This window comes from Pan paniscus, chromosome 15, assembly GCF_029289425.2.
Source record: "Pan paniscus chromosome 15, NHGRI_mPanPan1-v2.0_pri, whole genome shotgun sequence".
Classification (NCBI taxonomy): domain Eukaryota; kingdom Metazoa; phylum Chordata; class Mammalia; order Primates; family Hominidae; genus Pan; species Pan paniscus.
The window spans coordinates 22082305-22110199 of record NC_073264.2 but is presented as its reverse complement, the minus strand read 5'-3'; the positions used below and the strand labels follow the sequence as shown (position 1 = coordinate 22110199).

Below are 27895 nucleotides of genomic sequence, written 5' to 3'. Positions count from 1 at the left end.
TCTTTATGAAGTACTTCACATTATGAAAGACTCAGAAATACGAGACGTTCCAAAATAGCGGACAGCTACATTCTTTACCAACTGGAGATACGAAATTGGGTGCTAGAGAAAGGTGAAGAGACTGTGTTAACGTGGTAGCACCAGTACACTAATCGGAATACACGGATGGTTTCCCCCAAGAAAAGGTAAGCAGCTGGCAGCGGTGGGATTCGAACCCACGCCCCCGAAGAGACTGGAGCCTTAATCCAGCGCCTTAGACCGCTCGGCCACGCTACCTACTGGCTAACAGTTGGGCACATATTCTGTACCCTTTCCTCTTTTACCCTCCCCACCTGCCAACTTCATGATCCTGTATTTGTAGTTTTACCGGATTTTTTCTTTCTTTTCTTTCTGGTTTGTTTAGCTCTCCTTCATCTTTTAAGCCGCACTATTTGAAATTGGTGGAAAGAGTTATAATACATGTTGTGAAAGGCGTCGCGAGAGAGGGAGGGCAACCTTGTCAGGTCTAACGGTTTGGAGAGCCAGCCCCGTGCCAGGCAAGGCGGGTCACCGGGCAGCGTCGGGGCCCTCTTCTGCCTCGGGGTCTCTTCACGGAGGGCGCCCTGCGGCGACAGCTTTCGCCGGCCGCGGGCACAGCGGTCGGTACCTGTTAAGGACGAGATGCCTTCCGACCACCGGATAACTCGGGACGGTCCCTGATTTGCCTGCTCCCTGTCCTACAGCATCTTCGGCTCACTCGGAAGTGAAAACATGCAATTTCATGTTATAACATGCAATTTCATGTCATAAATTATTCCCACTGACGCCTGAACATTTTTCCTAAAAGGGATCTGCAGTCACAAGGCGCCGCCTTCCGGAATTTAGGTGAGAAAACCTGCAGTGGTTTACTTTATCCACTAGGTGTCACCCATGCCCATAGTTATAAAAGAAGACAGTGACCAACTGTAGACGTGGCTGAAAGTTTTATTAAAGTTTAGTAACCCAACCAAAATTTATAGGTGGCTCGTTGGTCTAGGGGTATGATTCTCGCTTAGGGTGCGAGAGGTCCCGGGTTCAAATCCCGGACGAGCCCTGTTCTCTTTTTCTTTCCCTCCCAGTTAGTTGGCCCCCATAAAGTCACAGATTTTTCTGTCAGTGGACATCCCAATAAAACCACAGGTTTATTCACGTTAAACACCATCGCACAAAGTAAGCACCGTCTGAAGTTAGTATGTGAGTACCATGTAATGCTCCATTATTTCAAATATATGTATTCATCTTTAGGCAAAAATGCTCTTTGTCATGGTATTACATTATGAGGATAAATACCAGGTGCTACCACATATCATGTACATTTCTTTTACATAATCATTATTTTAAATCAACCAGCTTTTTACTTTTGCAGTTCTTTGTTATTATGCAGGAATTGTTCATTCAGGACAGTCATATTTTAATAGTTTCACATAACCCTCACTTTGTAAGTGCAGGGGCCAGCAGATGTGGCGAAGTTCTTGTCACAAATAAAGCCTAGACTCCGTCATTCAAGCCTCAGCTCACTGAACCCTTCTGTGTGTGCATGGGGGTGGGGAACTCGTTGGTGTAGCCCCTTGGGAATGAACTCCTCAACAGGCATTTGCAATCGTATCTGCATATTAGAGTCACCTGTGAAGCTTTTTGACCATCCACTGCTGGGTCCAACCCCAGAACAATTACACTGCAATCTCTGAGGATGGGACCCTAGGAATGATTTTCTTTCTTTCTTTCTTTCCCTTTTCTTTTCTTCTCTTTTCTTTCTTTCTCTTTCTTTCTCTTTCTTTCTTTCTCTCTCTCTCTCTTTCTCTCTTTCTCTTTCTTTGATGGAGTGTCGCTCTTGTTGCCCAGGCTGGAGTGCAGTGGTGCAATCTGGGCTCATTGCAACCTCCACCTCCTGGGTTCAAGAGATTCTCCTGCCTCAGCCTCCCAAGTAGTAGGGATTATAGGCCTGCACCACCACACCTGGCTAATATTTTGTATTTTTAGTAAAGACAGGGTTTCACCATTCTGGCCAGGCTGGTCTCGAACTCCTGACCTCAGGTGATCCACCTGCCTTGGTCTCCCAAAGTGCTGGGATTACAGTTGAGAGTCACCATGCCCAGCCTAGGAGTGGTTATTTTTCAGAGAAAAAGCTCCCAAGATGTCACTGGAATTGCCCTGGGAGCTAATATGCTACTAAGTTCCTCTACAAGACACAGCTGGAGACCATGCAGGGCGGGGTAACTCTGTAAGAACCCTGTGTCCTACTCTGCATTCCTCAGAATCACCCCCTTCTAGCTGGTACTTGATCTTCCCTAGTTAAGTTTTCTTTTGGGTACAACCGTGTGCCACATTATTTTGCCTCTGCAATCCTCCTTACTTTCCCAAGCCACAGAAATGGACTGTGCTATGGGATGGTTGCCTACTGAGGTTTGTGCAAACATAACATGTGTTTCCCTCAAAGAGGGAAAAGACAGCCTAGTGGTTCACCCTGCTTATTTGAGAAGGGTATGTGGCTGCGTGTGTTGGGGGGAGGGAGGCTTTCACTTTCTACGCAACGGCTAGATCCTCAGAACACCCTCTTCATCTCTATTACCCTGCTACCAGCGGGGTATTCAGTGTTTACATCCTATAGTTCAGCCACATGTGTCCTGACTCATCTGATGAACAAGAACTAGAAATCACAGGTATTTTTCACTTCATTCCTAGCTACACTGTTGAGTATTTAACTTCTGATACTTCTTCAGATATTTAGAAGAACTATGAAACAAATAATCTTGGAATTATCCTTTATTCCTCTCTCTTACAACTCATGTTCAATCCCTTAAGAAATGATGTTGGCTCTATCATCAGAATATTTCCAGAATTCAAACATTTCTCACCACCTCCACCACCACTGCTGTAGTCGAAGCCATCACCATTTCTCATCTGCCCTATTGCAGCAGCCCTTTAGCAGGTCTTTCTGTTTTGTCCTTGTGCCCTTAAATCTATTTTCCACGAAGTAGAATGATCCTGTCAAATCCTAAGAGCTTGTCATTTCTCTGCTTACAACCCTCTGTGCATCTCTGTCATGCTCAGGGTTAGGTTCCAGCCCCAGCTGAGGGCTGAGGGGAGTAGGTGGACGTGGGGCAGGGAGCTGGAAGAACCCTCAAGAGACAGCAGGTAAATGAGACATGGCTTTATTCAGCAGCCCCTTCGCAGGGTCAGTGTTACATTTATACACTACACAAACGATAGTGACTGAGAGCCAGGTGGGGAGCTTCTTTATGTTGTGCCTACATGGCTATGATTATATAAGATATGGGACTGTGCACTTGCGCCCCAATCCCACTGAGTCATCTAGGCTGTTTACCTTGGCCTATGCCTGCTTGGCTGCACACAGCCATGTTCCTTACACTCCACCCACTAGGCCAGGGAATCCTCTTGGTGGGGACCCGTGCACATGTGGCAGCACCCTGGACCCATAGGCCACAGCAACAACACAGACAGCAACAACCTACCACTAATATTCCTGCTATGCTACCTATGATTATGAGAGCCCATTGTAGGCCAGATCCCAAAGACGCCCACCATCTCTGCGTGGGGTCATCAGTAAGGTGCTCAATCACCTTAATCTCCTATGACACCCCTTGTGAAGCTGCCATTATATTCCAGTGGTTGTCAGGGATAAATGTACAACATTGTGTCCCTACAAGGGCACAGGTGCCACCTTGGGCAGCTGCGACTATGTCTAAGGCCATCTGGTTTTGCAGCACCACCTTCCTGATCTGATCAACTTCATCAGTTAACAAAAGGAGGGCAACTTGGGACCGAGCTGTGTGGTCTGCAAAGGCTGCAACTTGCTTTTCTATAGTAATGACGCCTGCTCCAGGGATAGTCATTGCTAAGGGATAGAACCACTAGAGGGCCTGCTGCACTGGGAAAAAGCAGGAACACAGTGGCTCCCAGTTATGCGGCGACTAGGCAATGTGGGAAGCCCAATGGCAGGCACATAGGGCCAACCCCAGGTACAATGTCCAGTCCAGTTGGCTGGGAGATATGGCCATCCTGTGTCCCCACAGACCCATAAACTCCCAGGGGGCACAAAGTCCATGGGGGCCTGGCCTTGGTAAGGCCGCTTGTTCCACTGCACCCTTGGTGTGGTGACACATGTTATGTTTGCACAAACCTCAGTAGGCAACCATCCCACGGTGACTTTACCCCAGTGCTGCTCTATACATTGTGATACCTGCAATGGGGGCACCACGTGTTCTCCCACTAGCCAGCTCCATCCATCATGGACACTACGAGTCAGCCAAGGGCCAGGTTTGCCATGGGTTTTGTGATGCCTCCTATCCAAAGCCCGCCCTGTGGCATCCCACCCATTGTCCGTGGGACCCCCAGCTTCTAGCCATGTCCAGTTCTTAACAGAAGCAGGATACGCGTTCCAGGGCAAACTCTCCGCAGCTGCTGCTGGAAGGTGGAGCAGATCCAACAGTTGGAGACATTGGTCACCTCAGCGTAGGTGTGGGCCCAGTCCACAATGCTGTTGGAGCATGTCAACCTACAGCCAGAACAACAAAGCAGGCACAGGTATTAACGGGCAAATCACGTCCCTCAGGCAAAATACAGGCTAACTTTTCCTTTTTTTTCATTTTTTTTTTGAGACAGAGTCTCACTCTGTTGCTGAGCCTGGAGTGCACTGGCACGAGCTTGGCTCACTGTAACCTCTGACTCCTGGGTTCAAGCAATTCTCCTTCCTCAGCCTCCCGAGTAGCTGGGATTACAGACATGTGCCACCACGCCTGGCTAATTTTTTGTATTTTTAGTAGAGATGGAGTGTCACCATGTTGGTCAAGCTGGTCTCGAACTCCTAACCTCAGGTGATCCACACGCCTCAGCCTCCCAAAGTGCTGGGATTACAGGCGTGAGCTACCGTGCCCAGCCAATACAGGCTAACTTTTCATCTCTGGATAACAATGCAGCTGCCAAGGCTCCTGCCCTGGGTGATGATACCACACCTTCTCAGCTCCCCATGGTCCTTTTCGGTCTTGTACCCAAGCCAAAGTCACAGGGGAGCTCAAAATAGGCCACACAGACAGTACATATATAGGAGGGTCCCTTACCTGGCCATTCCCCTACAAATGGTCAATCGTGGAGGCCACACATTAAATACCCAAGGAGCCACATGTAAGTCATACTGCAGATGCTCCCTCCAGGGGGCTACAATAGCTAACCATCTGCAATGGGGGGCTTGGAGGGTCCATGGCCAACATCAGGTTTTCTGTTCCCCTGCCTTCAGGGGCGTTGGGGCAGGCAACAATAGATTACCATTTGTCCCCATACCTGGTCAGAGGAGGTCATCCTTGGTGTGTACCTGTAGCTGGATGGGGATGGTGGCCCACGGTAACAGTGTCTCCACCAGGGCTGGGCCACCTTTCCGTGGTCGCTCATTCAAAATTTTAACACAAAATTTTAAGTGATGGTAGGGCAGATGCCCTCAGCCAGATGGCAAATGTGTTGCACTGGCCCCTCATCAATTACTTGTAAGTAATTGGTCCAACCTGGACATGGATGTCTGTGCTGCCCTAGTCCGGGGAGTTGTTACCCATGAATGCACCCACCCTGCTATTGGGTAAGTCGTTCCACACAGCGACTGCAGCCCATCCTGTCAAGCTCTCACAGGCCTGAACAGCAGCATATACAGCAGCTAAATGCTTCTCTATCAGTGAATACTGGAGCTCAGCTCCCTTCCACAGCTGGGACCAAAAACCTGTTGGCATTCTAAAGGGCTCCATGCGCTGCCATAGGCCCCAGCTGAAACCATTTGTGGTCACGTGTACACCAGGTTCAAATGGGAGCCCCTGATCAATTACTTGTAAGTAATTGGTCCAACCTGGAACTCCAGCCCTTCAAAGATAGGGGAGCAACATGCAACGGTAACCCGTTCTTCAGGAGTCTGTTATATTGCTCAATCATGCCAGCGGCTTGTGGGTTATAAGAAACATGAAACCCCCATTGTATGTCCATCTGCTGTGCCCACTGTTGTCCCTGCTGTCCAGTGAAATGTGTTCTATCACTTTTAACAGCCAGGGGACGGCCGTATAAAGGCACATAAGTGTTGCAGGGCTCGAATGGTGTGTTGCTGGTCAGCTGCCCTGCAAGGGTAGGCAAACAACAAGCCAGTGGCTGTGTCTATAGCCATATGTGTAGCCCTGTGATTTTGGCAGTGGCCCAGTGGAATCCATTTCCCATCTGGTTAAGGGCATCTGGCTTACCGTCACTTGCTGTGTTATAATGGGCAGCTGCCTCCATTTGGGGTATGCCTGAGCACATGCTGGCACTTCCAGCAGGACTCTAAAATGTCCTGTGAAGGCAAAGACAGACTCCAGTGCCTACTGACCTGTTGCATCAGTTTACTCCCTGCATGTCCCAATTTCCTACGTAGCCACAAAGCTACATCTTGTGTAGGTGCTGACTCTCACCATCAGACCCTGGCTAAGGCATCTGCCTCATCATTACCGGAGGTGGCCAAAGACACATGACCTGACACACGATAGACAGTTACATCTTTCTGATGACCTGTTTCCCAGAGGTCTTGCCATGTGGTTTGGCCCCAAATGGGCCGATGGCCTACAAGCCAATTCTGTAACTTCCAGGTAGTCAGCCTCAAAGTTAAACCTCGACAGACTGCTCAGCTATTGGTGCAAAGTACTATAGGTGACTCCTTCTTAGTTATCACCATCCACACCACTCTAAGTTCAGCCCACTGGCTGCTTTGTCCGCACCCGTTATCAAACCATATGGTATCGGTGCTAGGCTGGACTGCTACAGCAGCCCAGGCAGCATTAGCACCCCGGCTGGACCCATCTGCATACCATGCCCCATCAGGAATGGGAAGGCGCTCTTCTTTAAATGGTGATGGCTCAAGGCGTGGGGTGCCTCAGGTCCCATGGCCTTATCTTGCGTTAGGACTGCAGGCCCTAAGACCTCTTGTAACTCTGTTGCTAATAGACTTGTACTCAGCATACTCTGCTGTTCTAAGTAGGCACCCCACTTTGCTAATGTGGACGCCTGTGCTGCCCCAGTCTGGGGGATTGTTACCCATGAATGCACCCACCCTGCTATTGGGTTAGTCATCTGCACAGCGACTGCAACCCTTCCTGTCAAGCTCTCACAGGCCTGAACAGCAGCATATACAGCAGCTAAATGCTTCTCTATCAGTGAATACCGGAGCTCAGCTCCCTTCCACAGCTGGAACCAAAAACCTATTGGCGTTCTAAAGTGCTCCGTGTGCTGCTGTAGGCCCCAGCTGAAACCATCTGTGGTTACCAGTACATCAACTTCAAATGGGTGCCCCTGATCAATTACTTGTAAGTCCGGTGCTTGCTGAATGGCCTGCTTGGCAGCCAGAAAGCCTGTTTCAGCCTCCTCATCCCAATCCCACGTAGCTCCCTTTTTTGTTCACTGGTACAACAGTTTTATCATTTGAGTCAAATGGGGCACGAATACCTGCCAATACCCCACGAGGCCCACAACGGTCTGCAGTTGCCACACCGTGGTGGGTCAGGGGCATGCCTGGATTTCGTCAATGATGGCCTCTGGTATGGCATTTGTCTTACCTGATCAAACAACTCCCAAGCATTTGGCAGACAATCCAGGCCCTTGGACCTTGGATGCGTTGACATACCAACCGCACGCTGCCAACTCTTGCCACAAGAGGGGCATTGCTGCTTCTTAATCTGCAAGAGAATCAGAGGTTAACATGATACCATCAATGTAACGAAACAGGCAAACCCCTTTTGGACATTTCCAGGCATCTAAGTCCATGGCAACAAGATCAGGACGAATGGTGGGCCTATGCGCATAGCCCTGTGGCAGCACAGTAAACGTCCATTGCCACCCTTCCCATGTGAAGACAAATTATTTTTGGCTCTCTGGAGCAATGTCGATGGAGAAGAATGCATTAGCTAAGTCCACTACAAAGTGGTACTGTCCCAGTTCCGTTGTCAGGTGGTCCCTCAAATCCATGGTACAGCTGCATGCAGAGGGGGTGTCACCTTATTCAGCTCCTGGTAATCCACTCTCATCCTCCAAGTTCCATCAGGCTTTCTGACTGGACATCCCAGGGAACTGTAGGGGATATGGATATCAGGCACTATTTGCACCTCCTCTAACTTCCTAATCGTCTTGGTTATCTCTGTATGCCCCTCTGACAAATGGTATTGATGAATGGAGGTAACCTGTCGGGGTTGTGGCAGACCTTGGGGCTGGTGATATGTATATGCCCACGCAGTACTGGCTTTACTACATGAACCTGGAGTCTGAATTCTCTGGCCGTGGTGTGTAAGTCCAGACCATGCAAAATGTCCACCCCCAGAATATATTCAGGTATAGGAGAAACATACACAGCGTACAGGCTGGAAGCCAGGCGGCCAATGCCAAGATGCAGAGACACAGGTTTCACTTTCACTGACTGGCCCGCATAACCATCAATGAATGCAGCTTTTCCCGGAAACTTATCTGGGTTCCCATAAAGAAGACTGCAGTCTGCACCAGTATATACCAGTGCTAGGACCTGCTGTACATTGGTGGGGGACTAGTGGATTCCCAGTTCCACATGAGGCCTCCAGTCGTCCGGCGCCCCCCACCAAGCCAAGCACCTCGGCCAGTTCCCTAATCAAACAGGAAGGGCCCAGTCTCTTCACCAGTCTGCAAATGGTCCTTGAGCTGCCGTGTCCCCGCGGGGCTGGGTTGAGCAACAGTATTTTGCCCCCTCGGGTATTTTCTGGAATTGCTGCTGGGGGGACTATTGCCTCCACAGAGCCAACAGCATTCCACTGGGTTTCCTCTCAGTTTCCTCCCGAGCAACCCCGGCTGCAAGTAAATCCATCCACATCTGCATGCGGGTCACCCGCTGGGGTCCCTTTTTATTTCGTGGGGTGGTTACCTGTGAAGGGGGCACCTCCCCTTCTTTATGGTGCGGATTCCCCAATCCCGCTGATGGCCTTCTGCCTCCTCAAGGGCTGCCATAGCAGTAGTCACTTCATGTATGTGGCACCCCACATATGGAGTAAGAACAGCAGCTAGAGAGCCAAAAGCACTCGGAGGCTGCCAGTCAGCACAAGATCCCTCACGTGGGAGATAAAATGTTCATCATCTGGCCTCTAGGGATTCAGATCCAACATAGCCTGCCGCATGCCCATCTCCAGGAGTACCTGTACCAAATCAGCTATGATTGCTATTGACTCATAATTTCTGGTATCTCTCCAGCATCCTTCCTAACAGTCCATATGGCTGCCATCAGCCACTCGATTAACATGTGGTCACCTTGCCCTTGTGCCAACCATCGGCACAGCTGCAGCCACTGATGAAGGGAGGGGTGAGTTATAGAAGCCAGCTTCTCCATCTCGGAGGCAGAGCAAGAAACGCTGTCAGCCCCCTCATCCCCAAAATGGGGTAGCCAGGCAGGGGGGACTCCCCTGGGTGCTCCTTGCATTGCTTACCTAACTCCCAAAACTCAGTGGAAAGAGAAGCACTATAGGAGGTGTATTTCACCACTGCGGGGGGCCTCTGGGCTCTCCCCTAGGGTCCCATCAGCTGCTCATGTTCTACCTTCTGATGGATCACAGGACAAGCCCACAGCAGAGGAGCCTCCTCCTCAGGATCAGACCAAGCGCGAGTGTCCGGCCTGGAGGATGGGCTCAAGGTCATGCCAACAGTTATTTCCAGCTCCTGCTCCAGGCTGTTTATCTGAGCCTGTAAGCACCCTGCTTGCACCTGGAGGTCCTTTACACCCAGGTTTTGCTCCAAGCTGTGCATTTGGGCCCCCAGCAACCCAACTTAGGCCTGAAGGTCCTTTAGCTGTGCCACGTCCCGCAGGGACTGAGCGTATACTTCACGTAGTGCAGTCAGAAATGCCCATCCAACTCTGCTGGCGAAGGTGCACCCCTTCTTGGTGGTGTGAGCTTCCAGTTGCTTCAGTGCCTTCTTCACACTTGTGGGAGACCTGTCCACTGTCTCCCATGTTTCCACTGGGGCCCATCCAAGCAGCGCCTCTGCCACCGGGTACCACAGCTCATGCTGCAGCCACATAGTCTGGTTCTCTCACTGTAGAGTGTTCCTTACTCCACTCACCTTCCCCATTCTGCCTGGTGAACCTATGCATCCTTCCTTTCCTTAGACAAGCCTTCCCAGAAAACCCAGAATAAGTGAAGTAGTCTGTTTTGCTTGCATAAAACCCTGTAATTTCCCTTGCGGTCCTTATCACTAACATAATAAATTTATTATATTTCTTAGCTTTAAAAAATTGTCTGACTGTTTCTTGAGGGCAGAGACAACATCTGTCTGCTTTCCTGTAGAAATCTCTGTTCTAAGCACAGTGCCTGGAATACAATAAATGTTCAACAACTATTTGCTCAATAAATATTGAGTAAATGTAATGATGTATTTTCATGGCCTAAAAGAGCTATAGTTTGCTCTTTATAATATCAGAGAGCTTTTCTTTATAAAGCTCATTCATCTTTTTGACGGTTACTTTAGTGGAACCAACAACAACCACAACAACAAACCTTAAGTTGGGCTGGGCTTGGTGGCTCACGCCTGTAATCCCAGCACTTTTGGGAGGCCGAGAGAGGCGGATCACTTGAGGTCAGGAGTTTGAGACTAGCCTGGCCAACATGGTGAAACCTTGTCTCTACTGCAAATACAAAAATTAGCCAGGCACGGTGGTGCATGCTTGAAATCCCAGCTACTTGGGAGGCTGAGGCAGGAAGATCGCTTAATCTGAGGAGACAGGTTGCAGTGAGCTGAGATCGCACCACTGCACTCCAGCCTGGGCAATAAAGCAAGACTCCATCTCAAAACAACAACAAACAACAGCAACAAACGAACAAAAACCTTGAGTTGGAAGAAAGCCCAAAGAGTTGAGGGAACTAAAAAAGCGGAGTGCATGGCAGGAATATGAAGATGGAGAGAGAGTGGTTTGAGGAGAGGCCATCTATGCAAGGCCTGGTAGGCAGAGGTGAGGACTGTGGTCATTATCTTAAGACAAATGAAAAGCCATTGACACATTTTAGATGAAGAAAGTGGATATCACAGGCACATAACTGGATTTGTGTTTTAAAAAGATCACTGTGGTGCAGTAGGGTTGACAAGGTGTGAAATGAAGGATTTGTGCAGTACCCTCATAAGCCCCTAGGCACTGTTCCAAACCCCCTCCTACCACCTCACCTGTCCCCTTGTCCAGGTGGAGTAGACAGACTGGGGCCTGTACGTGTCCAGAACAAGCTGCTGGAAATGTGGCTGAGCCCCTGGGAGCCACGTTTCAACTTCCTAATACACAAGCATAGAGCCCTGCTTCAGAGAATGGTATAGTTTGAGGTGCTTTTTCACCTCTAAAACTGTGAGTTGTTTTCACCTCCTCCAACCTGCCAATTCTGCCAACTCCCAGCCACTTTCAAAGGAGGCCAGTGAGACCCACGGAAGGAAGCTCAGGGTCACAGAACTAGTTAGTGGCAGGGCCAGTGTCAAGCCAGGAATCCAGCTTTCACAACTCTCGGCTCACTGCTCATTCTGCTCTAGTTAGGTGGTTATGAAAAGGGAGTTTCTGTGTTTTTTTTGTTTTTTGTTTTTTTCAAGACAGAGTCTTGCTCTGTTGCCCAGGCTGGAGTGCAATAGCGCAATCTCGGCTCATTGCAACCTCCATCTCCCGGGTTCAAGTGATTCTCCTGCCTCAGCCTCCCGAGTAGCTGGGACTACAGGCGCGCGGCACCACATCTGGCTAATTTTTTGTATTTTTAGTAGAGGCGGGGTTCGCCGTGGGAGTTTCTGTTTTTACCACTTCTGGGTTCTTTAGGGCCTTCGTGATTATTTGGGATCGGGGACATTTATATTATTTCAAGCCTGGGAGTGCTATGAAAGATATGAATGTCCGGGAGGTGCCACAGGGGAAGGCTGACTAATGTTCCTTCCTCAAGGAGAATTCAAAGGGAACTTTTAAGGGCTGAGCCTGGGGACACACAGGAGAAGCCAGATAAGCTATGATCAAAGCATTCTCAGAAGTGGAAAACTGAAGGCACCGGCCTACCCAGAAGCTGTTAGAAAGACACACTTAGGTAACTTTCCCTTAGCCTGGTCTTCCTTGGGCTATTGCCTGGTGGCAATCATTTCAGAGACACGAGGAAAGTTATAAAGCAAGAAATGACTTGTTTTTCCCCAAGGGAGAACAGGATCTCCCATGTGCATAGCACAGGGCTATAACTGCAGGGCTGAGATCGATGGCTTCGTCAGAACATGTCCTGCCCACGATCAGGAACAGCTTGTTCTGGGCACATATAGGCCCCAGTCTGTCTACTCCACCTGGACAAGGGGACAGGTGAGGTGGTAGGAGGGGGTTTGGAACAGTGCCCAGGGGCTTATGAGGGTACCGCACAATCCTTCATTTCACACCTTGTCAAGAAAACAGCTCTGCAATTGCCAAAAGTAGACAACGAACCCTCCAGAGCAGGGGTGTCTCGTGCCTTTTTTCCCCAGTAGTAAGTGTTCCCGATTTAGGAAGGTGTCCCTTCAACTGAATGCCAATTCCTAGGCAAGTTCACAGAACTGCTCCACCACACTCCTGAGTCAGCTCCCACTTCAGGGTCTGGTACCCAGGCTCCAGCTCCCCGGTTGCTACTGCTCCCCTGCACTCCAGGCTGGGAGGCAGAGACCACCTCCTATTCCCTTAGGGTGGGGGAAAATAAAACTTGTGGCCAGAGCATTGTCATCTTAAGAGAACAGCCATGGAGTTCATTTTAATTTAGCTCAGAACTTTAGTTTGTGAAAGCAGAGCGAGATCTTACAAATAGTCAAATTCTTCCTTTATTCTTCCTTATTACCCCCATTTTAGAGTGGAAGCAATGCAGACCATGCAGACCCTGAGCAGTGACATGACTTCACAGCTACTTACTGGCAGAAGAGGGGAAAGATCTGACATCTTTCACCCATTCATCCACTCCACAAACATTTTTTGATCTCTTCAGAAATACCAGGCACTGTGCTAGAGAGAACAAGAACATTCCTCTTGCTCTCCAGAGGCTCACAGCATGCAAGGAGAAGGCCAGATAAATCGCCTGTAGCACCACTTAGGGAGTTATGTGCTGGAACCGCACAGAAAAGCTTCTTGTAGACACTCAAGGAAGAGAGGGGGGTGGTTAGTTTAAGAAAGGGTTCCTGGAGGGGTTGGTAAAGTCCCATGGCCTTTGCATTGCTCTTAGAAATATTTCTCGACATGTGAACTTGCATTGGGTGACTAAGAGTGTGTGTGAACCAGCCTAGATTTCCTCATGAGCAAGGCCTACTTCCACCGTTAGAAAGAAACTCAGGATATCACCTGACTCTTTTCATCACCAGAGTGGGAGGTGAAAATGGTTCGGGGGGATCCTTAGTGAAAATACACAGAAAAGGAAAGAAATCGGTACCCAGTTCAAAGGCACTTTCAACCTTTTTGTCTTAAGAGAGGTGCTCAAAGTGCTCAAAGGTAGCTTCTGGGTGATAGAGAAGTAGGAAAAGTCTAGAAAATCGTGGAGTTAGGGGAGCACCTTTTGCTTTAAATGACCTTCCTGCATCCAAGGTCTTCCCAGCTCCTTCACTGCCAGTCACACTCCTGGGCCATGCTGCCATTTTGTAGATTTCAAAATTATTCAAAGAGTAGGTTTTAAATGTTCTTGCTATTAAAAAAGGATCTGCACTATTAAAAAAGTAATGGATATGTTAATTTGCTTGATATAATCATCCCACAGTGTACTATATATATCAAAACTTCACATTGAAACTCATAAATATATAAAATTATTATTTGTCAATTAAAAATAAAAATCTAAATTTAAAAAAAGTCTGACTAGATAACCTGGTAGGTATCCACTCCATAATATAGTTGAATTAGTTCTTAATATTTTCTTAAAGTGTTTTATGGTTTTAGAAAAGTATATATGAATAATTCTGAGTTTCTGAATGATAGTGTGAACAGAATCTGAAGTGCTCACCTTGAACTGTTAAGCCAGGAAGAAATCACTTTCTAACTTCTTTAAGTCACTGGATTACTGATGCTGTCTTTGTTTTTTTGTTTTGTTTTTGTTCTTGTTTTTTTGAGATGGAGCCCCATTCTGTTGCCCAGGCTGGAGTGCAGTGGCACGATCTCGGCTCACTCCAACCTCCGCCTCCTGGGTTCAAGTGATTCTCCTGCCTTGGCCTCCGGAGTAGCTGGAATTACAGGCACACGCCACCATGCCTGGCTAATTTTTGTATTTTTAGTAGAGACAGGGTTTCACTGTGTTAGCCAGGCTGGTCTCCAACTCCTGACCTCAGGTGATCCGCCCGCCTCCACCTCCCAAAGTGCTGGGATTACAGGCATAAGCCACTGCGCCTGGCCTGATGATGTCTTTGTTACAGCAGCTTATCCTTACCCTGTGCACTCTTCTCAAAAGCTTCCAGCTGTGCATCCTTTCCTTCTCACTGGCCCCACATGAATGGGATTACCTTGATTGACTCAGGGCCCAGCAGATTCACACCCAGATCCCCAGCAGGTTCCCTTGAAGCTCATGGTTATGTGGAGAACTGGTAGATTCTCAAACAATATTAGTGCTTGGTTAGAAAGGCAGAAAGAGAAAACCTGTAATGGCTAGGACTACTCTGATCATCCTATTTAAATTTGCACAACACCAGCTGGGTGCAGTGGCTCACGCCTGCAATCCCAGCACTTTGGGAGGCCAAGATGGGTGACTTGCTTGAGTCCAAGGGTTCCAGACCAGCGTGGGCAACATAGCTAAACCCCATCTCTACAAAACTACAAAAATTAGCCAGGCATAGTTGTGCATACCTGTGATCCCGGCTAGTCGGGAGGCTGAAGCATGAGAATCGCTTGAGCCTGGGAGGCTGAGCTTGCAGTGAGCCGCGATTGTGCCACTGCACTCCAGCCTGGGCAACAGAGTGAGACTCTGTCTCAAAAAAAAAAAAAAGTGCACAGCACTTATTATCCTCTAAAACACTAAAGTATTGATGATGCTTATTTTTCATTGTCTATCTCCTTCCACCAGATGTAAATTCCATGAGAGAAGGAATTTAATTTTTAAAAAATACTTATTTGCAAATATACACAAAAGTAGAAAGAATAGAATAGATCCTATTACACCTCTCCTCCTAAAAGCAACAATTATAAAAAATTTGCCAGAGATTTTTTTTCTCTCTTCCCGTTTTCCTCCTCTCTTTTTCTTTCTTCGTTTCTTTTTGCTTTATTTCTTGGAAGAAAATACTTGACATCATGATATTTCACACTTAGAGCTATTGAATATTATCTCCAAAAAATAAAGACATTTTCTACATAATTATAATTATTATATCTTATAAAAGTAAAATTATGTTCTTAACATAATCTAATGCCCAGTCCATATGCACATTCAAGTAAGATTCAAAATTTGAATATTCTTTTAATCTGTAACAGTTTATGCCTCTTTGTTTTTGTGTGATAGACTTTGTGAAGAAACTGGTAGAATGTCACATAATCTGGATCTGTCTTATTGCTTCCTTGTAGTATTATATAATTTGCACCTCTTTTCCCTAAATTTCCTATAATCTGGAAGTTAAATCTAAGGCATAATAAACTAATCTGCTCAATTATTTGGCAATACTACTGGGTAAACAGTGCTGTGCACGTGCTACAGTACCTTATTAGGAGGCACATCATAACTCACCTTCTACTTCTGTTTGGGTGGTGGCAGCTAGATCTTCCATTGCAAAGTTCCCCATAGCCTCTCTTTTTTTTTGTTTGTTTGGTTTTTGTTGTTGTTGTTGTTTGTTTTTTGTTTTGTTTTGTTTTTTGAGACGGAGTCTCGCTCTGTCGCCCAGGCTGGAGTGCAGTGGTGCGATCTCGGCTCACTGCAAGCTCCGCCTCCCGGGTTCACGCCATTCTCCTGCCTCAGCCTCCCGAGCAGCTGGGACTACAGGCGCCCGCCACCACGCCCGGCTAATTTTTTGTATTTTTAATAGAGATGAGGTTTCACCATGTTAACCAGCATGGTCTCGATCTCCTGACCTCATGATCCGCCCTCCTCGGCCTCCCAAAGTGCTGGGATTACAGGCGTGAGCCACCGTGCCCGGCCTTATATAGCCTCTCATTTAATAATTTTACCACCCAGCAAATGCTTTTTGCCTGGCTTAATGATTTCATTAATGATTATAAAATGGCGATTTTCTAATTTTATTATTCTTTTCATATTTATTAGTTGTCATTGTTCTCTAAAGAAGAGCTTTTCCACAGCACATGGAAGCGATTTGGTCGCCCAGGAATATACTTCCTGAAGGAACGGCAGAATAAATGTACTACTCTTATATTTTAATTACCAATTTTTATATTGAGGTACTGATTCAGAGTCAGTAGTGGGGAGAGGGACATTTGTCTTTTCACTGGTATGTCCCAAGGGCCTAGAAGAGTGCCTGGCACAGGTAGTGTTTAATAAATATATGTTGAATTAAATAATATGTGAATGATAAAAGGCCCTTACAATAGGTGACAAAAATCCTTTATATAGTAGGTGTTTGAAAAAAGTCACGTCTTACTACAACAAAGGGTCAAGATTCTGGATCTGAACTCTGTATTCTAGGTGTTTTTACCAGAGGTGAATGAGAATGTTTGTCCCTTAGTTAATGCCGTTGGCCACTACAGGTGCCACAGAATAAAGAAGGAATAAGAACAATATGCTGTCCAGATTCCCCTGGAAATCTGGGGAGGAAAAGGGAACTTTATAATGGCATGAGTTGAAATTCTCCCCAAGGAAAATTAATTCTAAGTCAAAAGACTCAGAATTAGTTTTAATTTTTTTTTTTTTTTTTGGTGGGGGATGGAATCTCACTCTGTCACCCAGGCTGGAGTGCAGTGGCACAATCTCTGCTCACTGCAGTCTCTACTTCCTGGGTTCAGGTGATCCTCCCACCTCAGCCTCCCAAGTAGCTGGGACTACAGGCGTGCACCACCACACCCCACTAATTTTTGTGTTTTTATAGAGAAGGGGTTTCACCATGTTGCCCAGGCTGGTCTCAAACTCCTGCCCTTAATTGATCTGCCGGCCTCTGCCTCCCAAAGTACTGGGATTACAGGCATTAGCTACTGCGCCCATTCTGAATTAGTTTTAATTTGATGCAGAAGAAATACTGTGGCATTTTGTTAGATTCTATACCCAGGAGTGGGATTAAAAGGTCTCAGGTCAAACCCTTAATCTTACCAAACGTTTCCAGATTCCTTTCTAGTATTGCCACATCTATTTTTATGCCCAGCAATGTTTTTACCAGCAGTTGATATGATCTGTTTTTCTAATTCTTGATAATCATTTTTGATAATCTGATGGTTATAAACTATTTCTTTGTTATTTTAGCTTTCATTTCTTTGATTACTAATGAAGTGGAGCATTGCTCATTACCCATTTTGGCTTTATCTTCTGAAATTGGCTTTTCCTTGACTATTTTTTTTCCCCCTGGGGTTTCCTGTCTTTTTAGGGCTGACATGAAGGAGTTTCTTATATGTAGATGCTAATCTACATATAAATCTAAAACCACAAAGGTGGTTTTAGGCATTACAAATATTTTCTTCCAGGCTGCCACACTAGTTAACATTTGGACTCAGTCTCAACTCCTTTTGCAGTGTGATACCCTAGGGATAGGTTTAGTTGCCTCCTTTGGGGAAAATCTTTGTAACGGGGATTACTTCTCTGCCTGTACACTTAGTAAATTATCTGTACTTCAGCTACTTGGAAGTTCTGGCAGGAAATAATGAACATGTTACAGTACATAGATATAATTCTCTGTATACATTGGAAATGTTTCTGCAAGATGTACAAAATCAAATATTGTTAATTGAAAATCGTGTCAAAAATTAAGCATGCACTTATATCTTTGTGGCATTGGGTAACACATATCCAAAACAGGATAGTTTGAATTCTGAAAGGACACCCAGAATGGACATTTCTGGAAGTAAATATATTCTCCTGGTTGCTCATTTTCACAATTTGAAATTTTGGTTTCATTTTTGTATAGAAAGAAAAGCATTCTTTGAAGGCTTCTCCAGGATTCTGTTTTTCCTAGATAATTTTTTACCCTGCGATTATTTTCTTCCTGCCAATTAGAAAGACACAGATATGCACAGAGGAGATTTTGTACCTGTCGCTCCAAAAGAGAAATGACTTCAGGGCATGAAGTAGTAAAACTAAGTCCATTTGCCCGTTCCTATATCAACTAACTGGGAGATGATAGCAACAAAAATAATTCTCTGGTCTCAATACTTTGAACCACTATGTTTTAACTAAGCCCTTATCCACTAATCTCCCATGTGGGTTTCCCATGTATACCATGGTTCAGTGGTTCCCCTTATAACTTTTGCTATATATTAGAATCACGTGGGGATCCTTTAAGAATCCCCAACCCAGATCGCACACAATATCAATTAAAGCAGAATGTATCAAGGCGGAAGCCAATACTTTTTTAAATCTCCCGTTGATTCCAACGTTCAGCAGTTTGGGAACTGTCTCCATACTCCTCAGAAGCCCAGGGCTTTATCAAGATTAACGTTATTACAAGGGAATTGTTTTTGTCCTGTGCTGGACACCGGGTGGAAATGAAACTTGCTAAAACTGGAATTCGAGTGTTTGGCACTGAAAGGATGGGACTCTTGCTTTCCTTCTCACTTCCCATCTCCACCTTAACCTTTTCTGCAACTCATTTATTTGTCAATGAAATGAAAAATTTCATGTATTTGTCATAAGGACTGATTGAAAATTTAGAAAGGAGACAGTACTGTGGCTGGCACACATTGGCCTTCACTAAATGTTCCGAAAAGTCCTCACTTGTTTAATGAGGACACATTCAGGACCTGCCTTACCCGACTGTCCTGCTGAAGGTAACTTCTCTTCCTCCCCAGCGGTGCCCAAGCACACCCTGTGCAGGTCCCTCCCTTCTGCTCTTTCTACTTTGGCCCTCCCCACATTCAACAGGCTCTCTATCAGTTATTGTCAGGGAACAGCAAGACACAAGCGATTTTGTCAAATTCATGATCAAAAGGCTATGTTACCTGTGACAGTGACCAGAAAAATGACAGGTGAGAGGAGCTAGCACAGAGCCAAGCAGGATTGACAGAGGGAGGGACTTGGAAGGAATTGGGAAGAATAGATGAGTAGAAGGTACTAAAATCATGTGCAATTGGGTGGATTTAAGGTTGAGAAAATTACGGGAAAGAAGGTTATTCAGCAATATGAATAACCTTGACCACCTTCTATATGTCTAGCTCTGTGTTGAGCACTTCGAAGGATTTGAGAAATAGGAGATGTGGTATCTGCTGTCAAAGAACTTGTAGAAACAAAACAAACACAACAGGAATAATTCAGAGAACAGCTCAGTACCAAACTCTGAGAGCTGGCATGTTCAGAAAAGGCTTTCTTGGGGAACTACGCCTCCAGCTGGATCTTGCAAGGTCAGTGTGATTTTAATTAGTGGAGAGAAGGAAATAAAATATTCCAAGGATGGGGGAGCAGCTAGGGGTTGGAGCAGGAGGAATCTGACTGTCCTTTGCTACTTTCTATCTTCCCTTACTCAACAGCAGTCAAAGCCAAAGATGCGAAGTCACTCTTACCTCTGATGATAATAATGGTGATAATTTTCTTGGTGCTTCTGTTCTGGGAAAATGAGGTGAATGATGAAGCAGTGATGTCAACCTTAGAACACTTGCATGTGGACTACCCTCAGAATGACGTTCCCGTTCCTGCAAGGTACTGCAACCACATGATCATACAAAGAGTTATCAGGGAACCTGACCACACTTGTAAAAAGGAGCATGTCTTCATCCATGAGAGGCCTCGAAAAATCAATGGTATTTGCATTTCTCCCAAGAAGGTTGCTTGCCAAAACCTTTCGGCCATTTTCTGCTTTCAGAGTGAGACAAAATTCAAAATGACAGTCTGTCAGCTCATTGAAGGCACAAGATACCCTGCCTGCAGGTACCACTATTCCCCCACAGAGGGGTTTGTTCTTGTCACTTGTGATGACTTGAGGCCAGATAGTTTCCTTGGCTATGTTAAATAACTCAAGATCAGCTCCCGAGTCTGAGATCTCTTCTCTCAATGGCATTGGAGCTGGCTGTGCCTGAGGCAGACCTGGACCGTGGACATGGGGCAATGCCTTGAGCGGAAGGGGAAGCCACTGGTAATTAATTTATCCTTCCTGTATTGCTGGGTTGGGATTGTTTTATTCTGCTTCAATAAAATAATCTTTACTGAATTAAACCATAAATTCTACATGTGTTTCCATTTTTTGTCCCTTATCTCTAGGTCCTTTGATGAGAAACAGGACTGAGATTAAGATAAACAGAATGAGCCACTCACTTGAGGTGCAAAACTTAAGAGGGCACCAGAAGACCAAAAACCTAGTAACCTAGATGAATATATTTGATTTCAGTGTTTCCTTTTTCTTTTTTTGAGACGGAGTTTTGCTCTTGTTATCCAGGCTGGGGTGCAATGGCGCGATCTCGGCTCGCTGCAACCTCTGCTTCCCGGGTTCAAGTGATTCTCCTGCCTCAGCCTCCCAAGTAGCTGGGATTACAGGCGTGTGCCACCGCGCCCGGCTGATTTTTGTATTTTTAGTAGAGATGAGGTTTCTCCATGTTGGTCAGGCTGGTCTCAAACTCCTGACCTCAGGTGATCCGCCCACCTCAGCCTCTCAAAGTGCTGGGATTACAGGCGTGAGCCACTGTACCTGGCCTTGATTTCAGTATTTTAAAACAATCAAAATTAATGCAAAAATCTTGGATGCTCGCCGGGCGCGGTGGCTCACGCCTGTAATCCCAGCACTTTGGGAGGCCGAGGCGGGTGGATCACGAGGCCAGGAGATCGAGACGAGACCATCCTGGCTAACACGGTGAAACCCTGTCTCTACTAAAAATACAAAAAATTAGCCGGGCGTGGTGGCGGGCGCCTGTAGTCCCAGCTACTCGGGAGGCTGAGGCAAGAGAATGGCGTGAACCCGGGAGGCGGAGTTGCAGTGAGCCGAGATCGCGCCACTGCACTCCAGCCTGGGCGGCAGAGTGAGACTCCGTCTCAAAAAAAAAAAGAAAGAAATCTTGGATGCTCAAAATATCTATCACAAAATTTTGAAGATCCAATCTGACAAGGCTAGGATCAGGGTAAGATGAGTTATGTGAGTAACATGTAGTGCAGGGCCAGATCCTGGTATTTAAAATTTTAACATTTGTTCATCAGGGATTATTTTGCTTTAAATTTATTTTCTGGCCAGGCGTGGTGGCTCATGCCTGTAATCCCAGCACTTTGGGAGGCTGAGGCAGGTGGATCACTTGAGGTCAGGAGTTTGAGATCAGCCTGGCCAACATGGTGAAACCTCCTCTCCACTAAAAATACAAAAGTTAGTTGGGTGTGGTGGTGCACGCCTGTAATCCCAGCTGCTTGGGAAGCTGACACAGGAGGAGCGCTTGAACCTGGGAGGTGGAGGTTGCAGTGAGCCGAGATCATGCCATTGCACTCCAGCCTGGGCAACAGAGCAAGACTCTGTCTCAAAAATAAATAAATAAATATTTTCTAAAATTGTTGCATTAAAATATTATGTATCTTGATTATTGAGTTTTGTGGCACTCTCTTAAATTTTGGTCTTAGAGTGAGTGTCTCATTAACCTCAGCCTAATCCTAGCTCTGCTTCTAGCTGTAGAAGCAACAGAGGTCACCTCTTAGGGTCTTTTTTAAAGATAGCATATACAACTCAAGCAGCATCTGTTCCTGTTCAGCAGCTCCCTTTGTGTCTTGAAATAAAGAAAGGAGCCTGACTGGTCTGAAACCATTTCCCTTAAAGACTTTAGAGAGACACAGATAAGGATTTCCCAGGGAGGGATTGAGACTTTCAGAGCTCAGTGACCTCCTCTTTGTGTCTCCAGAAGGAACAGAGAGGACTTTGAGCCGGACTACTAACTCTTTTCTCTTTTTAGTTCTTACAATTGGACTTACTGCTTAGTTTCCCCACATTCAGCTATGGGCGTAGTATCCTTACAGCTAGAAGGAGAAGGAAGAGAAAGAGAGATTTCTAATTCTGGGGATTTCATGAAGTCCTCTTCTTCTCTATTCATTAGTTTCCTTGTCTGTAAAGTGAGGATCTTGAATTAGATAATCTTTCAAGTTCTTTCCAAGTCTATTAGTCTATAATTCTATTTCTTAAGTAGTACAGAAAATGACTATATTATAGCCATTGTTGGAGGGGAGAATTTGTATTGTGAGGTAGTAAGAAATAAGGGGCAATTGGCAAATAAAGGCCAGATTATGTTGTCACTAATTCTGAGCTATGGCATTTCAATCCTGTATGTGAGAGCTAGAGACTCATACAGTGACCTAGAGCAGGCATGGGTGGGTCACAGGCTTTGGAGAGCACTCTCTGTCCTGATCTTTTCAGTTGAGAGACTTCAGCTGTTCATTGCTCATTTGGACTTAGTTCAAGGTCATGTCAAAGAAGAAGGTGCACTTACGCTAGTTGTTAGCTCTGTCTTTTGTAACCATCAAGTTCCATGCGATTGATCAGATTTAGGAGGGGGCGTTGGGGGATAATCGTAAGTGAAGGACAGTTTGCAACCTTGTGAGTAGGCAACGCTTACTCATCTCATGGCTTCTTCCATCTTAGGTGGCCGTTTTTCAGCTGAGTTTCATTTTCTAGTTCTCTGTGGTAATTCTGTTGTCATTGTTGTCTCCATAGAATTTTGGGTGTCACTAGGTAAACAGAGCCCTCAGCATCTGAATAGAAACTGAACAGGAACAGGTAGGTGGTCCCGAGCACATGATTTGTTGGGCCTTGGTAGCATCATTTTCTGGGCAAAACTTTGAAGTGGATGAAATGCATCCTTTAGGTTCCTACATCTATTTTCTGAATTCTGATTCCTTTTTCTATCCCTCTCCCTAGGTTTTGTTGTCTTTTCTTTCCTTTTCAGTGCTTTTTCTCCCCTTCTTCACCGAAGCTCCTCCTTTCTAATTAAAAATATCTTGCAGATTAAAGTATAACTGAGATGAACCAATAGGATGTATCCTCAGAGTAATTTCATTCAATAGGGATCAACACCAAATTCAAAAGAATTGTGACATTTTAGACATTCGTAGTTTGGGTGTGTGTGTATCTATATCTATCTATCTGTATCTAAATATGTATATACATATATATTATACAGATATATAGGATCAGAGTCTCATTCTGTTGCCCAGGATGGAGTGCAGTTGTGTGATCATAGCTCACTGCAGTCTCAGACTTTTGGGCTCAAGAAATCCTCTCCTCTCAGCCTCCCGAGTGGCTGGGACTATAGGCATATGCCACCACAACTGGCTTTTTGTTGTTGTTGTTGTTGTTGTAGAGATGGATTCTCACTACGTTGCCTAGGCTGGTCTTGAACTTCTGGCCTCAAGTGATCCTCCCGCATTGGCCTCCCAAAGCAATGAGACCACAGGCATTAGTGACTGTGCCCAGCCAGGTATATTTTTTTAAAGGGCACCTCTTAGCAGTTTCAAATAAAACCTAGGCAGCTGTGAATGCTGCCCACTTGAAATATATGTCTCAGAAAGACTGGAAATTTCTGCCCTGCTCTTCTTCCTGTTTATCTTTCTCCTCCTGGTCTTTCTGTTTCCCTATTGTCACCTCACTACTGATGTCAATGGTATAGGATATAGAAGTTTAGGAAACAAAATAAATTCCCTATAAATCCCTCATCCTTTCTCCCTTCAAAATGTATCAGGTCTTTGGTCAAGGCATCCTTGGACACACACCTGGACACATATACTTAATTCTTAATAATCTATCAATAATCCATCAACCCAATTAAGGCTTATGTATTCTTGGTGCTAGGTTTTTCCTCTAGTTTCTCACACAGACATTTTAAATTCAAATATAATTTTTTAAAAGTTCATACATAATAACATTAAATGAGTGGTATAAGAAGGGAATGATAAGAAGTTCAGAGAAGTTGGAAATGGATTTAGTAGACTTAAGCGGTGATGAAATATGTAAAATAAAGAATGAGATCTGAACTGGGCTTTGAAGGATTTCAAGAGGCAGGAAAGAATAGCCATTCAAGAAAGAAGCTAAGTGGGAGAGATGGCATAGGGTATATTAAAAAAAAAGAGTCACACTGATTGACTAGGGCAGGTTTGTGTAGCAAAATAATGGGAGATAAATCCCGATAGGCAGATTGAGATGAGAGCAAGTGGAGCATTGGCTCCTGGGCTCAGGGGATCAGACTTCCTACTGTGAGCAAAGAGGAATGTTTCAAAAATTCTGAGTGTCGTTGCAAGTTATGTTTTTAGAAAAGTAGTGTATAGAAGAAATTGGAGGGTCAGGAAGGGGTGATTAGGAGGGAAGTAAGGGTAATAATGTAGGAGATCAATGTAGAAGGGATGGCGGCTTTAGAGGTGGAACATAAAAAAGAGGAAAATAGAATCATTCCAAAGAGAGAGAAATAATTATTAACTTAAATAACCATTCTTTAGGGATTTTCCAGGATTGACCTCAAGTAAAGGATCTTATATACTAGTAAGGTCATGTTATGTTGTTAACAAATAGTGTTGAGAAATTAGTGTGTGTGCAGTAATTACACACACTAAATAAAACTCAGGCAGCTATGAATGCTCCCCACTTGAATTACATGTTTCAGAAAGACTGAGAATTTCTGCTCTGCTCTTCTTCCTGTTTCCTTAACATCTACTCTTTAGCACTATAGTAAACTCTTGATTATTTATACTAACTGGAGGAGTGAAGAATGCAAAATTGTGGATAATTCCATTAAAATTTATAACTGATCCTGGAGTGCAGATTCTTTATTAATCTACAGTTCATTATTTGATTCTGTATGAATAAAAGTATAAATAATCAGAAACTGTGTTTCAGGCTCAAGGAATTTTTAGCCTAACAAGAGGGAGAAAAGATTAACATGAATTGACTAACTGGAAAAATGAAAAAGATCATATAAAATGAAGTGCAACTTAATCTGTGCTGTAGGGTTTCAGAAAACAAAAAAGTCATGCTGGGTTTTGGTATAAATAGACAGAAAAGATTTCACAGAATAAGAAGCAATGGTACTGCCCAGGTCATTGGGATTCCGACTGCCAAATGGGCACTTTGTTCAGTTCTCCCTGAGCTTCCTTGGTTCCACATGGTCTCCTGCGTCAATCTCATACAACCCTATCTACCCCTCTGTTGCCCCTCCTTCCCTCAGTTAGACACAACAGCAGAAACTCCCAGGAAACAAACACGATTTCACTTTTAGCTCTGCAACAAAGTGGAATCTTCCTCTACAGGATCAACTTGCCGAAGGAACTGGTAAAGACAGAAATCTTATGAATGAGAATGGGTGGCAAAAGAAATGAGAGATGGGGAAATGGCAATGTGTGTTTTATTTTGTTTTCGAGTGGCTACCATGTGCCAGGTTCTATATGAGGCTATAGGAGATACAGTAATGGTGAGGGAATGTGTTGAGTGAGAATCGTGACCCACCATGGAGATTATACACCCCACCAATGAGATTATAGACCAAGGGAAAAGGATAAGAAACAAATACTTGGTTGTAGATCTTTAAACATGTCACCTTACGTAATTCTCACAATTTTTTTCAGATGGGGAAACTGGAGTTAAATAAGGTTGAATAAATTATAAGCAGAAAAGCAGGAATTTGAACATCAGTCCTCAGACTCCACAGCTGATTGTCTTTCTATTATATCATAGTTCCATTCACAGATATAAAAATTTTAACCTACATGTAGGGGTCCCTACCGGGAATAACTGTCAGGAGGAAGAAAGAACTACCTCTTTAATCTTCTTATTTTATCTTTCATTTATTGTCTTTACTGCAGAAGAGATTACACTACATCTGAGATGGAGACCTTTCCTCTGCTGCTGCTCAGCCTGGGCCTGGTTCTTGCAGAAGCATCAGAAAGCACAATGAAGATAATTAAAGAAGAATTTACAGACGAAGAGATGCAATATGACATGGCAAAAAGTGGCCAAGAAAAACAGACCATTGAGATATTAATGAACCCGATCCTGTTAGTTAAAAATACCAGCCTCAGCATGTCCAAGGATGATATGTCTTCCTCATTACTGACATTCAGAAGTTTACATTATAATGACCCCAAGGGAAACAGTTCGGGTAATGACAAAGAGTGTTGCAATGACATGACAGTCTGGAGAAAAGTTTCAGAAGCAAACGGATGGTGCAAGTGGAGCAATAACTTCATCCACAGCTCCACGGAAGTGATGCGCAGGGTCCACAGGGCCCCCAGCTGCAAGTTTGTACAGAATCCTGGCATAAGCTGCTGTGAGAGCCTAGAACTGGAAAATACAGTGTGCCAGTTCACTACAGGCAAACAATTCCCCAGGTGCCAATACCATAGTGTTACCTCATTAGAGAAGATATTGACAGTGCTGACAGGTCATTCTCTGATGAGCTGGTTAGTTTGTGGCTCTAAGTTGTAAATCCCACAGAGCTTTAGGACTAGGGTCTTTCTAAAGAAGGACCTCTTCTTGTTCATTCTTGTTTAAACCTTTCCTTAATATCTACTCTTTAGCACTACAGTGAACTCCTGATTATTTATTCTAACTGGAGGAGTGAAAAATCCAAAATTGTGGATAATTCAATTAAAAGTTATGACTGATACTGGTGTGCAGATTCTTCTCTCTCTATCTCTCTCTCTGTGTGGGGGGAGGGTGGCGGGGGGTGTAAAACAAACTGAATTTCATCCTAGCTCAGCTATAAAGCCAAGAAACAGAATCCACCTAACTAGGCAGAATTAAGGAAACAAGGACTAAAGCCGATATGGACAATGAAAAGCTAATTGTACTGCCAACGATACTATTCAGACAAATAGTGAATAAGTGTGACATATATTATTATCACTACTCTCTTCAAAGGGTATGTGCTCACCCTTGTGTGAATTGATGTATGCACATAACAAAGAGTCTGCCTGTCCTTCAGGAAATGCCAGAGGAAAAAGATTCTTTGGCTGAGCTGATGCTCTCAGTGTCAATAGCTCCAGCCCTATGCAATCTCCATTCTTCCACCCTCATCTCTATTTCACAGGTTGCTGTAAAGAGAAGAAAATTCTTATTGTAATCTTTATTCAAGCCAAGTCTTGATACCCTGGGGCTGTGGGAGAGGAATGGCAAGCCATGGAAGAATAGAGGAGCCAGAAAGATGGGAATAGAAAGTCTGTGCTAAGTACCAGGCAGGACTGGTCTTCAACCTTGATGTCTTATGATACTGTAGTTAATTTTGTTCACTACCAGCTATTTATTTGCAAGCGTTCGTGGTTCAACATTCTGCTTAAAGTATGGACAGTTATCTTCTTCATCGATGTGTGGCCATATGTTTCTATTCCTCTCCTTAAATCCTCCCTCCATCCTGAGACCACTCTTTCTTAATGTTCTAATTTTAAATAAATGCATGTAAGTGTATGTAAATTATGTCATGGTAACATCTTTCTTGTACATAATTCTCTATATGCCATTTTCCCGAAGATTTATCATATTTGGTGCAGAATTCTCAATATACTGGAACTGTAAAACATTTACAATCAACCAATTTGCAGCATTACAGCAACATTTTTGTACGTTTGAGCTGGCTTTCCCTTGTCAGTGTAGGCATTGTTTAAATAATCAATGTGGGTTTGGCCAAACAGATATGTAATTAGGACTCAGTTTGCACTCGGCAGCCAAAGACAGAGCAATAAAGCAAAATGCTTGGGTCCCAAAGGTCTCTTCTCTGTAGGAGGAGGACTCAGGACCCAGAAAGGAAGATGTGCTTACCGAGTTCCATCCCAGGGATAGCTCCACATAGTGAGTCTGATGCTACCACCCACTCATCAAAAAGAAGGGTGGACTCCAT

At 45.0% G+C, this 27895-nt stretch overlaps 2 protein-coding genes and 2 non-coding genes across 12 annotated transcripts; 3 read left to right on the top strand and 1 right to left on the bottom strand.

Moving 5' to 3' along the window:
- Positions 1 to 194: 194 nt before the first annotated feature.
- Positions 195 to 276, bottom strand: TRNAL-AAG (transfer RNA leucine (anticodon AAG)). Its single transcript has one exon. It is a non-coding gene; the product is annotated as a tRNA-Leu (tRNA).
- RNASE11 (ribonuclease A family member 11 (inactive)) lies at positions 246 to 27471 on the top strand. Of its 9 annotated transcripts, XM_057299714.1 has the most exons (4): positions 22356 to 22388; positions 22732 to 22794; positions 25232 to 25335; positions 25866 to 27471. In XM_057299714.1, exon 4 carries the CDS (start codon positions 25888 to 25890, stop codon positions 26485 to 26487), a length of 600 nt encoding a protein of 199 aa, XP_057155697.1. In that variant the 5' UTR covers positions 22356 to 22388; positions 22732 to 22794; positions 25232 to 25335; positions 25866 to 25887; the 3' UTR covers positions 26488 to 27471. The 9 variants fall into 9 exon arrangements, with proteins under 9 accessions (XP_054953413.1, XP_034793129.1, XP_054953414.1 ...); XM_057299711.1 differs by lacking the exon at positions 25232 to 25335 and having other exon boundaries at positions 22329 to 22497; XM_057299712.1 differs by lacking the exon at positions 25232 to 25335.
- TRNAP-AGG (transfer RNA proline (anticodon AGG)) lies at positions 1001 to 1072 on the top strand. The gene has a single exon. It is a non-coding gene; the product is annotated as a tRNA-Pro (tRNA).
- On the top strand, positions 18976 to 20190 carry RNASE12 (ribonuclease A family member 12 (inactive)). Its single transcript, XM_008964118.4, has 2 exons — positions 18976 to 19090; positions 19589 to 20190. Exons 1-2 carry the CDS (start codon positions 19057 to 19059, stop codon positions 20068 to 20070), a joined length of 516 nt encoding a protein of 171 aa, XP_008962366.4. The 5' UTR covers positions 18976 to 19056; the 3' UTR covers positions 20071 to 20190.
- Positions 27472 to 27895: the final 424 nt, after the last annotated feature.

Coding starts and splice junctions, on each gene's coding strand:
- RNASE12 (XM_008964118.4), top strand. CDS start 19,057: ATGTTACCTGTGACAGTGACCAGAAAAATGACAG. Junction 19,091..19,588: donor AGTGACCAGAAAAATGACAG/GTGAGAGGAGCT, acceptor CTTACTCAACAG/CAGTCAAAGCCAAAGATGCG.
- RNASE11 (XM_057299711.1), top strand. CDS start 25,888: ATGGAGACCTTTCCTCTGCTGCTGCTCAGCCTGGGCCTGGTTCTTGCA.